The sequence below is a fragment of the Paramisgurnus dabryanus genome, chromosome 2, assembly GCF_030506205.2.
Source record: "Paramisgurnus dabryanus chromosome 2, PD_genome_1.1, whole genome shotgun sequence".
Taxonomy (NCBI): Eukaryota; Metazoa; Chordata; class Actinopteri; order Cypriniformes; family Cobitidae; genus Paramisgurnus; species Paramisgurnus dabryanus.
Window position 1 is genome coordinate 20,099,398 of NC_133338.1, and position 12,588 is coordinate 20,111,985.

Here is a 12,588-nt window from a genome sequence, read left to right on the forward strand (position 1 = left end):
GACTTAAGAGCACCACTGTTTCTTATTTCAGCTAAGATCAAACTTTAACACGACTCTGTGTAAGAAAAAAGAAGAAAGCCTTCTCTCTTGAGCGGTCCCACCGTACTGTCTCAATTTGTCATGTCCAAAGGCAGACATGACCATACGTGGAGCTCTTTGTTAGCATATAAACTTAAAATCAAGCCTCTACCGTTCAAACGTTCAAGTTGCTTGACTGAAATATTGTTCATGATTAAAAAAAAAAAAAATGTTTACTCTGAAGAAATATGTCTGTCTGAATCTTATGTGAAGAAAAATATAATTGTAGCAACATAGTAATTTCTTTAAATTGTTATTTAAAAACATGACTTGAACAAAATAAATTCTTTTTAAATTCTGAATTTCTTTAATACATTTTTAAAAACATTCCAGATGAAACTGGCTGATAAAATGCCATTTGTAAATTTATGCATTATAGGCAGGTGACAATTTTAAGTATGTTTTACCATGTTCTTTTATTTAATTTGTATTTTATAGTCATTCCCATAGTTACATTTCTGTTATTCCATATATTTTATGAATTTACTGTTATTCTAAAATGTGGGGGAAATGGTGGGGGTTTCACCAAACATACAAGCCAATCTAGTTATCTACCCTGCTGAAAAAAACAGAATCAAACCAGCATGGATATTATGCTGGTCTATGCTGGTGGTCACCAGCATACCAGCACCAAAACACAACATATGCTGGTTTTGCTGGTATGACCAGCATGGGATGCTGGTTTGGTGCTGGTTTAGCTGGTGATAATGCTGGTTTGGTGCTGGTTTTGCTGGTGCTGGTTTAGCTGGTGTTCACTAGCAAACCAGCACCAAAACACAACATATGCTGGTCTTGCTGGTATGCTGTTTTTTTCGGCAGGGCAACCTTTAATAATAGTGACCTATTACTTTTTGCTATTGATTTTGACCATTAGGTATCAGTATTTAGTCAGAGACCTACCATGGCTGTAGCTAGCAGATGTTTTGTTGTGCAAATGTATATTAAATAGAAAAATTCTGAGAAAATGCAACATTCTTAAACAAAGATTAAACACACATTACATGGTGTGTATGAACCTTAAAGGAACAGTATGTAAGAAATGTATATAAATTAATCATAAAATGGCCCTGATATTTCACTAGACATTAAGAAATGATTTTCATTTCAAATACTTATATCACTGACAACAAGGGTCTGGCCAGGATATTGTCATTCAAAAAGTGGAGTTGCAGCCCCCAACTGATGTTTATGTTGTCATTTTGTGTATTGGCCACCAGTTGTGTGATTGCAGTACCAGTTTTAGCCACAAGTTTTGTGATTGCAATACCAGTTTTGGCCACAATCCTACATACTGTTCCTTTAACCCGAAAATCTTTAGCTTCATTCACTGTATGCCTGTAAAACACCGTCTAAAATATTTATTTAATTTAAATGTATTTATTTGTGCTATGTAGCAGGTAGCAGTTGTCTAGGCAACTGACGCTAACATTACCGCAAAAGGAAATAGGCCCCCTACTGAAAAAATCCAGCTAGTACCAGCATAAGCTGGTGAGCTGGTTTTAGCTGGTATCCAGCTTGGTTTTAACTGGTTTTGCTGGTGTAGGAAGCTGGTTTTGCTGGTGTAGCAAGCTGATCTAGCTGTGTTTTGGTCACCTTTTAAGCTGGTCTAGCTGGACTTAGCTGGGCTGCGTTCAGCCCCGACAAAACGTTGCACAACGTTTATTAAACTGAAACGGTGATGCATTGAACACCCTGTTGTGATGACGCAAGAGTTGCAACTACGGTAGCTGAGAGGCCATTCTTTGTGTTCTTTTTTAAATGTTTCTGAAGCCTGATGAAATCGTTATAAATGTGTGTTTAATACTGTAAAATACCCTCGATGTTACAGTCACTGACCTTGCCGTCCAGAATGAAAGACAACATCCAACTTGAACCCATTGAGCGAGCTGTCGCTTTACTATCGCGTGGTTTTATACATCTTGCCGCTGATTGGGCGGACATTTCTGACACACCCACCAAACAAGAGAAAACGCTTCTAAAACCTGTTGCATTCCATTGCACACCGTTTCCAGGAAACATGTCGTTCAACCCGGAAACCGTAGCAAAACGTTGCGCACCGGTGTGAGATTGAATGTGCCCCTGGTTAGGCTGGAAGACCAGCTGGCCCACCAGCATGACCAGGTTTGTCAGGCTGGGAGGACCAGCGTAAACCACCTAAAACCAGCTACCAGCTTTTTCTGGTCTTAGCTGGATTTTTCAGTAGGGCCTATAAAAAGGTAAGGGGCCGTTCACATTATAACGACTATTACACCAAAAGGTAAAATACTTAAACAACACACTTAAGGGTGACAGTTACGTTTGTTTTAACCGTATTAAAGAAATGATTTTTTTCTCCCTCAGGGAAACCCCTACTTAAGAATTTAAATAATGCCACTGTATAGCCAAAAAGATGGCAATTAAAATTTTGTGCGAGTTGGTAACCAAATGCATATGATATGATATATAACACTTTTTGTTATTTTTCTCTTGGAGAATGTGCACAACACGTCGCTAGGGGGCATAATTTCTTACACAACATACATAACAAAGTATGTTAATATCCTCTGGCAATTTCAAATGCAAATGAATTACAGCCTTGTCATTCAAACTAACATTGCACGTGAAGTTTATAAGTGTTCAAAGTACAATCTTTAACAATCGGAAACTTTACAGTTATTACACGATAGCAACTAGCTCGTGCCGGGTTCAGAAGGCGGGGCTTAGCTGAAGCAGCACGTGCAAATGGCAGAATGACAGGTTCACCGCTCGTGCTAAGAACAAGTGGATTTGTAGAAAGCCACTACGGTGTGCTTACCATAAAATGGTGGTCATCGATGCTTTTATCAATACGTTTTAACATGCTGCTTTAAATTATTGAAAATATTCATGGCTCGACAGGAAAAGGGGTGATCAGGAAAAGGGTAAGTCTTCCGGACACATTTACTGTAATAATATCCATAACACGAGTAGTATTTTATAGGTACGTCGCATGTAAATATTTTACTAAGACGGCTTTGTGTTATATCTCATTCAAGAAAAGCACTACTTTATCTGAAATGTAGCCTATGTACCACTGCTAATGCTCGCTGAGCCACCAGCCTATATTATTGTTGTGCGAGATTAAATCTATCGGTCGCTTTAGTTATATTTTGGAGTCTATTGCTGCTTGAATCCACCGTTTTTGTTATTACTTAGATCGTTTTGTATGAAGCAACGAAGCTTGACAGCGTTCTTGTCGTCACTACACATGCGCGCGTCAAAACCCATTCAATAGGAGGGAATGTTGGCAAATCAATATTAAGTATTTGTAGGTCATCGCGATCTGTATGTCAGGGAAAAATCAACAACGTTCTTGTGTTCCGATTCCCAGTCAGAATCTCCAGACTCCTCCTCACTTGCTCGCGCACGACGCCACTGACTTTTATTTCTTTTAAGCCATTATGCATACATTGTAAACAGCCCTTATAAAGCTTTTAACAGCCCTTATAAATGTACAAATAACATTAAAAAAAGAATAAAATATAAATAAATGAAATCAATAAAGAAATAGTAAAAGAATAAGGGTATACAATAAAATTCTTTAAAAAAGGAGAAATTTAAAGCATTGTAATAGTCCATAGTCTTGATAGATTTTCAACTTGAAAGTCATTTCAGTGTTTCAAAATAAATCTTAAATTGCTTATTGGGCTTAATCCGAGACCACCTGCATTTATTAATGTAAAACTAACTAGGGCTGTGCAATTATTACAAAACAAGATAATCGCGGTAAACCAATTATTGTGCGATTAAAATATAAATTGCGTGTTCCTGGCCCCAATGTTTGTAAGGCACTGAAGGCATGGCTTTAAAACGTGTAGCCTATTGCAACACTTAATTTACTTAATAAAAAGGTTAAATAAATGCATGTATTCAAAGTCACAGAGTAATCGTGCTAAATAATTCTGATCATGATTTTTTACTAAAATAATCGTGATTATTATTTTGCCCATAATCAAGCAGCCCTACAATATAAAATAATAAGATTTAAAAAGAAAATATGATATTTAAAGAACTATTTTTTTCTGTATTCTAATCCCCCCCCCAAAATAATACAAATAAAAGTTTAGTATTAATATACACAGTCCGAAAGATCCTTTTTATATTTTTGCGAAATTGGTTCGTCGGGTAAATTAAGTGTATCATTTTAAAAATAAACCTCACAATCTCTGTTAATAATACAGTACTTATTATTGTAAGTCCAAACTAAAGGCCAGTTAATATTCTCAAAAGATTTTCCCAATATTGGCACGTCTTTCTACAAATATGTGCATCATAAGGTGTCACATTGTTAAGATAGTTGTATCATTACATTTATTTTTCACAGTTCGGGAGGAGGAGCATGGTCATGTGATCCAACCAATCAGTGCGATGAGATTCCTATAAATAGCCGTCCCTCACCTTTGTACCATGACAGTTTTTGCAGCATCTCTCTTTCACCCCATCACCTCACTCTCGGCTAGTTTCATCTATCCCAGTTAAAGAGAGGGGAGTACTTTGAGTCTGGGCTAAAATGTAGAGCTCAGGAGCCCTTCCCTCGGAAAGCACGCCAAATATGCTTTATCTCATTCCCTATCGGATACATGTTAATGCATTGCAAACCCGTAGTTATGTAGTTATGTTTCCTTATTGTAACAGCTTAAATGGGCAATAGGTCAGATTCTGAGAACACTTTTAAGACAGTTTAAAGTCCATCTTAAAAAATTCACACTTTAACTAAGCATTTTGTTTTTTACTGAGCAATTGACTGTCAGATTAGATGAAGAGGTCTGCTTGCGATGACCTCAGTTAACCTGTGTAGTTAGTTATGTAACTGCAATTTGCTGTGATAGAGAGAACTGTTACTAGGGTAACAATAATTGATAACCAGACCCACTGGGGTCATTCAGCATGATCTCTTGGGAATTTGTAATGTTTTTACGAGGTATGATAGGAATCATACAAATGTATCTCTTTAAAAATGTCTCTTTAATGCAGTGATGACTAAGCCCCTGGAGAAACAGGGACACCAGCAGTCATCCCCCCAGATGTTGGCTCCTGATGGGGGTTGGGGATGGGTTGTGGTCGGTGCTCTTTTCGTTGCTTCTGCCCTGGTCTTTGGGCTCATCCGCAGTCTAGGCATCTTTTTCGTAGAATTTGTGCAGTACTTTGATGAAAGTGCCCAAGCTGTATCCTGGATAACATCCATTGGGGTGGCAGTTCAACAGCTATTCAGTAAGTTCATATAGGTTTATATATTGATATTTGTATCATCAGTGTAGATAATGTAAAAATAAACACATATAGTTTGATACTATAGGTTTTTACTATTCCATTACTGTTCCCATCTAAATCCAGTACTGTATGTGTTTGTGTGTGTGTGTAGGTCCAGTAGGTACAGCAGCATGTAATGTATATGGAGCTCGACCAGTTGTTATGATTGGGGGCTTCCTCTCAGGCCTAGGGTTTATTTTGGCTTCCCAGGCAACAACTCTTTCACATCTTTACCTGACCATGGGACTCATCTCAGGTGAGATACCCTTGTAAGATGCCTCCCTAATATAAGGCGATTGCAAGATCATGTCTGTGTTCTAACTCTGTATGTTTATCTTTATCAGGTTTAGGATGGGCTTTGGTCTTCACCCCTATTATTGCATCAGTAATGCAGTATTTCACCATACGACGATCTCTTGCCATTGGCTTGGGCTTCACAGGCATCGGTCTTGCCTCTTTCGCCTTCTCCCCACTGTTTCAGTACTTAGTAGAAGTGTACTCTTGGCGTGGGGCCTTGCTCATTCTGGGAGGCCTAAGCTTCAACATGATTGCATGCGGGGCTCTCATTCGACCTATAGGGAATCCAAAAGTGATTGTGAAGGTTTGTGGTTTATTGTTTTGAGCCAATTTAATGTTGCTGGCTATTGAAGTGTAAACAACATACTTTACCTAAATCCTTGAACAAGCTCTAAGGTGCATTGAAGTATTTTTGATAATAAGCTACTAGGATGGGTTTTTTTTAGGACTTTTTTGAAAATATGCTCATTTTCCAGCTCCTCTTGAGTGAAACATTTCCTTTTTACTATTTAGGAATCCATTCAGCCGATCTCTGGTCTGGCGGTACCACGTTTAGCATAGCTTTGCATAATCCATTGAATCTGATTAGACCATTAGCATCAAAAATGACCAAAGAGTTCCGATATTTTTCCTATTTAATACTTGACTCTTCTGTAGTTGCACTGTTTACTAAGACCGACGGAAAATTAAAGCAACACTATGTAGTTTTCATGTAAAAATGACTTACAGCTCCCCCATGTGGTTGAAAAGCGCAACAGTGCCTGGTATCAGACACTCTTCTGCAGGCAGGGGGAGGGGCGGAGCTCTGTGCTCTACCCTCCACCACCACTTTCAGAGTGTGCTTGTAGCAGCTAGGAGGCTGCTCAGGTTGCAGAAACAGTACAATTTGTCCAGTTAAAAGTTGTTCTATCACTGAAATAATTTTAGAGACATTATTTAAAGGTAAAAAAACTACATAGTGCTGCTTTAAAAGTTGCGATTTTCTAGGCCGATATAGCTAGTAACTATACCCTCATTCAGCGTAATAATTTCCAGCGACGTACCATGGCTGCAGGAGGTGCAATGATATTTCGCAGCGCCCGAAAATAGTCCCCTTGGTAACTTTTAATAGCAGGGGGACTATTTTCAGGCACTGTGTAATATCATTGCACCTGCAGCCATGATACGGCAGCAAAGTCCTTGATTATTACGCCAGAATGAGAATATAATTCCTAGCCATATCAGCCTAGAAAATCTTTTAATTTTCCTTTAAAATTTTGGAGTAAAATTTTTGTTTGTTTATTTGACAACAGCATTTTGGGGTCCTGAAAACGACATTTTTGAAAATGTCGCCATTTTCCCCTCCTGTCAGGTCAAAAAACTCAATGTCGCATTTCTTTGTAGGTAGTTCCGCTTGCGACAGTAGGAACCAAGATAGGCCACATTTAACGATTTAACTCAAACGGCAACAAAAGTAGATGTTTATTTACATCCATCCCTGCTGGTCTTCTCAAATCATACACAACAAGCTTCTTCTACTTTCATTTGTGGGTTTCCTGGCCAAGCTGCTTCTTCTTTGGCTGTAGCACTGCTACTGTGGGTTACATGCGTAGATACTGCCTACTAGCGGCCTGCATGTGTAATTGCACGTCGACGTGAACAACTACGCAGAAGTATGAATAAAAAACCGACGCATCGGGGCTACGCCGTAGGACCTACGCATAACTATAATGAGCGCAGCATTAACATTTATCTACTGGCCTGACACGTATATTACTATTGAGTTTTCATGGATCCAGATTTAACGATCTTTTTTGACAGTGTTGTCGTGCGTATGTGAATTTTTTTTAAACTTTACCGTTTTTACAACATTGTTGTCATGTTGGGGTACTTTGATTTGGCCCCTTACTACTCTCAGACAGATATAAAGGAGTATATATAGGGAATATAGGGGGGTTTGAAATTTATAATCAAATATTTATTGTATGTTGACTTGTCGTTTTGTGCTCTGCTTAGGCTGAAAACTCTTCCATCAACAAGTGTTCTTCTCTATGCTCCCGTTTCTATGAATGCTTTGAGATCTCCCTGCTTTCACACCGTGGCTTCCTCACTTACACCCTGGCCATCACCCTCTTCAATGCAGGCTACTTTATCCCATACGTTCATCTGGTTGCCCACAGTCGTCACATCGGTTTCACTGAATACCAGGCGGCATTTGTGATCTCTGTCACCGGTGTGGCAGACATTGTGGGTCGCGTTGTATCCGGGTGGGCCTCGGACCTCGGCAAAATGCGGATGCCCCACATGCTGACAGTGTGGACTGGGTTACTGGGGATATTTCTGTTGCTCATTCCTCTTGGTGTGACTTACCCAGGACTGTTGGTACTCGGCCTGGCTTATGGGTTTTGTGCAGGAGCAATGACCCCGCTCGCCTTTGCAGTGGTACCAGAGATCGTAGGCATGGAGCGAATGCTAGGGGCCCTTGGTCTCCTGCAGCTTTTAGAGAGCGTTGGAGGGCTACTAGGAGCTCCGCTTTCTGGTAAAAATACAGTTGTTATATACAGTACAACACTGTAGCATCTCTAAAAAAAATATGTAATTATTGTAACAGCTCTATTTTTTTCCTTCTAGGCTGGCTAAAGGACTCTACAGGATCATATACTGCATCTTTTCTGGTTGCTGGAAGTTTCCTTGTTTTAGGTACATTAGTCACATGGAGTCTTCCAAATTTCTGGCTTTGTAAAAGTCCTTCACCTACATCATCATCATCAAAGATATCATCTCAGGATACATCTCTGGAAGATGGACTGCTGAAGCCAAAGCTGCCCACTGTTCCCGAGAGTCCCTTAGATGATATACCCTGCTCAGATTAGGAAGAGGTCTGGGGTGACAGACATGGGACACAACCAGTGCAAGAAGAAGAATATATAGCTGATGCAAGAAGTGGCAGGATTTTGTGATATTAGCAAAATTTAAGAAGGCTACAACTGTTATTAGGCTTTACTTCAAATACACTATGTTGCCAAAAGTTTTTAGACACCTGCCTTTATATGCACATGAACCTAATTGAAATTCCATTCTTAATCCATAGGGTTTAATATGGAGTTGGCCCACTATTTGCAGCTATAACAGCTTTAACTCTTCTTGGAAGACTTTCCACAAGGTGTTTATGGGAATCTTTGATCATTCTTCTAAAAGCACATTTGTAAGGTCAGACACTGATGTTGGACTAGAATGCCTTGCTCATAGTCTCCGCTCTAATTCATCCCAAAGATGTGCTATCAGGTTGAGGTCAGGACTCTTTGTAGGCCAGTCAAGTTGCTCCACACCAAACTCGCTCAACCATGTTTTTATGGACCTTGCTTTGTGCACTGGTGCACAGTCATTTTGGTGCACATCCCTAAACTGTTCCCACAAAGTTGGAAGCATGAAATTGTCTAAAATGTCTTGGTATGATGAAACATTAAGAGTTCCTTTTACTGGAAGGGATTGGAACAACTGAATTCAATGATTTGGAGGGGTGTCCCAAAACTTTTGGTAATATAGTGTACGTGACCCTGGCTGTGAAAACCCAGCTGAAGTCATTTTTTTATGATTTACTGTTTGCTACATAAAATCGTCCAACATAATGTAAAGAATATTCTGTGAAAATATAACCTTGATATCTTTAATATTGACTGAGTAAGGCCATGTCAAAGATTAAAATCAATGTGAAATTAATGTCTGAAGTTGTACTTTGATGCATGTTATCTCAAAATTTGTTTTTTAGACTTTAGCCTGGTTTTCACAGGTAGGGTCACATATAATATTGGAGCGGGGCGGAAAAGTGCCTCAGTGGTTAGCACTTTCGTCTCACAGCAAGAAGCTAAATGCTTTTCTGGTTAAACCAGATTTGTTTAGGTGACAAATTGCTAAACTTACTTTGGGTGTGTGTGTGAATGTAACTGTGCACATTATAAAATAGTTATTTCCATGAATATAGTCGGTATAGACATTGACAAGGTACCTCACCAAAAGTAGTTTTCTACCTCATTTTCATTTTGAAACAGAATGGAAACAACTTTGTAAGATTTCACCATTTGTAGATTTTTGTGTAGCATGGTATAATATAAATGTAATATATATCAGTGGTGCTTTTTCGGCAAGACAATCTGATGAAGGGCAGCCTTTTAGAGGGCAGCAGTTTGGTTCAAGTTCAGTTTATTTCTTGAGCACATTTAAAAACAGTGGCATACCAAAGTGCTTTAAAAAAGAAATCCTAAGAGACGCAAGATAAACACATAAAAATAGGAACCTTTTTATAAATAAAAGATGTCTTTTTAGACAGTCACTCGTCACATGTTATTGTTATTTGTATATGTTATTTGGTAGACTATTCCATAGAGCCGGATTTTTCAAACTTTATGATGCCAAGGACCCCCAAATATGATGAACCTTTTGTGAGGGACCCCATTCCTAATATATTTATATATGGTTCCCCTATGATTACAAGCTTTTAGAGTGTATTGTATAACAAAAATATTATTGGCTACATTTTACAATTTATGTTTAGCCCACTGCAGCATCATAGCAGCCTTACAAGGAATTCTGTCTTACAAACCCTGTAAGGATAAAGGACACCCTAATAAGAAAGATACAAAGCAAATATAAATTATTCTTGAATGTATGAAGCCAGAAATGCGAGATAAATACCTATTAAATTAACTGAACAATTTTTTGTCTTTTTTGTCTTTAATTTTCTGGGGACCCCTAGAATCTCCTGGAGGCCCTGGGAGTCCCGGACCCCAGTTTAAAAAAACTCTAGAGTGTGGTAAGCCTTTGCAAATGCTTTACTGTATTTCCTCTGCTGTTTAGGTGGGTTCTGGAAATCTCAAGTACTGTGAGTTCCTGTTAGGCTTTTGAAGGAGAATGGGGTTAGACAAAAACATAATTCAGTGCAAATTCATATAATTTGGTGTTCATATAATTCTGTTTATAATTTTTTTTGGAGGTGCTTTACACCAATTTTGTTATTGTTATTAGCCATTATATTAGTGTTTTAAAGAAAAGTAAACATGTTTACAACACAATAAATTTGCGATTTGCCAACAGGCTAACATCCAAAATAGATATTATGTACACAACATGCTAATCTCATCTCAAATAAAGTCATATGTCCCTTCTAATTTTAACAATCCAGATTTTCTGAAGTCATTGTCATGTTCAAGAAACCAATTAAAATGATTCAAGCTTGTGACATGGTGCATTATCCTGCTGAAAGTAGCCATCAGAGGATGGGTACATGGTGGTCATAAAGGGATGGACATGGTCAGAAACAATGCTCAGGTAGGCCGTGGCATTTAAACAATGCCCAATTGACACTAAGGGGCCTAAAGTGTGCCAAGAAAACATCCCCACCCCATTACACCACCAGCCTGCACAGTGGTAACAAGGCATGATGGATCCATGTTCTCATTCTGTTTACGCCAAATCTGAATGTCTCAACAGAAATTGAGCCTCATCAGACCAGGCAACATTTTTCCAGTCTTCAACTGTCCAATTTTTGTGAGCTTGTGCAAATTGTAGCTTCTTTTTTCTATTTGTAGTGGAGATGAGTGGCACCCGGTAGGGTCTTCTACTGTTGTAGCCCATCCGCCTCAAGGTTGTGCGTGTTGTGGCTTCACAAATGCTTTGCTGCATACCTCGGTTGTAAGTGAGTGGTTATTTCAGTCAAAGTTGCTCTTCTATCAGCTTGAATCAGTCGGCCCATTCTCCTCTGACCTCAAGCATCAACAAGGCATTATTGCCCACAGGACTGCCGCATACTGGATGTTTTCCCTTTTCACACCATTCTATGTAAACCCTAGAAACGGTTTTGCTTGAAAATCCCAGTAACTGAGCAGATTGTGAAATACTCAGACCAACCCGTCTGGCCCCAACAACCATGCCATGCTCAAAATTGCTTAAATCACCTTTCTTTCCCATTCTGACATTCAGTTTGGAGTTTAGGAGATTGTCTTGACCAGGACCACACCCCTAAATGCATTGAAGCATCTGCCATGTGATTGGTTGATTAAATAATTGCATTAATGAGAAATTGAACAGGTGTTCCTAATAATCCTTTAGGTGAGTGTATTTTCTGTTTTAATGGCTGAATGACCACCATCCTGATACAAAACAATATGCTTGGGTGTCCATCCCTCATCCCTCACAACATGGCAGCAGACTAAATAAGGCGTATAGACTGGAAATCTTTATCCAACATTAGTGCCAGACCCCCTCCTCATGAGAGGCACAATTTATACAGTACACTTCACAATGTGTTATGGAAACAAAGGACAGCCATGCTAAGGTCACAGGGAACACATCTGCCAAATAGTTTAGTTGCACTATACGATGCTTTGGATGTAAATAAAATCCTATAAATTACTGCTATAAATATTGCTTGACCACAATCTTTTATTACGAAAGCAAGCGATGACACAAATACAAGAACATTTTTGATACAATTTTATAACTTTGGCAGAACACTGGGCAGGTTAAAGTTTGACTCTTGTAGTCATTTATTTGTGAGTAGTCTGAAGGACATGGGGTAATATGTTTCAAGAGTCTAGAAGGGAACAGATTTGATGTGTATATAGTTAAATGTGGAATTTCTTACCAGTGTTGTTAGCAATAAAGAATTAAATGTAGTATGAATCTGCAATCCTGACTCCCAGTTCTTGTCAGGATTTTTTGTGTCTAATGTGATCTGTGTGTTTTGTGATCTTTTATCTTACAGCCAGGTGCTCTACTGTCCTGCATTCTGGAAGCACGTAGCCACTGTTTGCTTTCTATGTGTTCTCCCGTCTTGACCCTGTTGTTTCCTCATTAAGCATCCAAGTTCATTCCCTGCACCTGTTTCCTTTTGTTACCATCCTCATTTACTCTCCTATTTACTGCTCTTGTGTTTGTCCTGGTTTGTACTTTGGAACTATTTGTGTTTGT

General features: G+C 38.9%; 1 protein-coding gene across 1 annotated transcript; it reads left to right on the forward strand.

The window, feature by feature from the left end:
- Positions 1 to 2,782: 2,782 nt before the first annotated feature.
- On the forward strand, positions 2,783 to 10,336 carry slc16a13 (solute carrier family 16 member 13). The gene is made up of 6 exons (XM_065269841.2): positions 2,783 to 2,978; positions 5,071 to 5,307; positions 5,459 to 5,602; positions 5,691 to 5,947; positions 7,639 to 8,161; positions 8,254 to 10,336. Exons 2-6 carry the CDS (start codon positions 5,073 to 5,075, stop codon positions 8,493 to 8,495), a joined length of 1,401 nt encoding a protein of 466 aa, XP_065125913.2. The 5' UTR covers positions 2,783 to 2,978; positions 5,071 to 5,072; the 3' UTR covers positions 8,496 to 10,336.
- The last annotated feature ends 2,252 nt before the right edge of the window (positions 10,337 to 12,588 follow it).

Excerpts from the sequence above, each read along its gene's own strand:
- slc16a13 (XM_065269841.2), top strand. The coding sequence starts at position 5,073 with ATGACTAAGCCCCTGGAGAAACAGGGACACCAGCAGTCATCCCCCCAG. Across the intron at positions 5,948-7,638 it reads ATCCAAAAGTGATTGTGAAG|GCTGAAAACTCTTCCATCAA; the intron begins GTTTGTGGTTTA and ends TGCTCTGCTTAG. Across the intron at positions 8,162-8,253 it reads ACTAGGAGCTCCGCTTTCTG|GCTGGCTAAAGGACTCTACA; the intron begins GTAAAAATACAG and ends TTTTCCTTCTAG.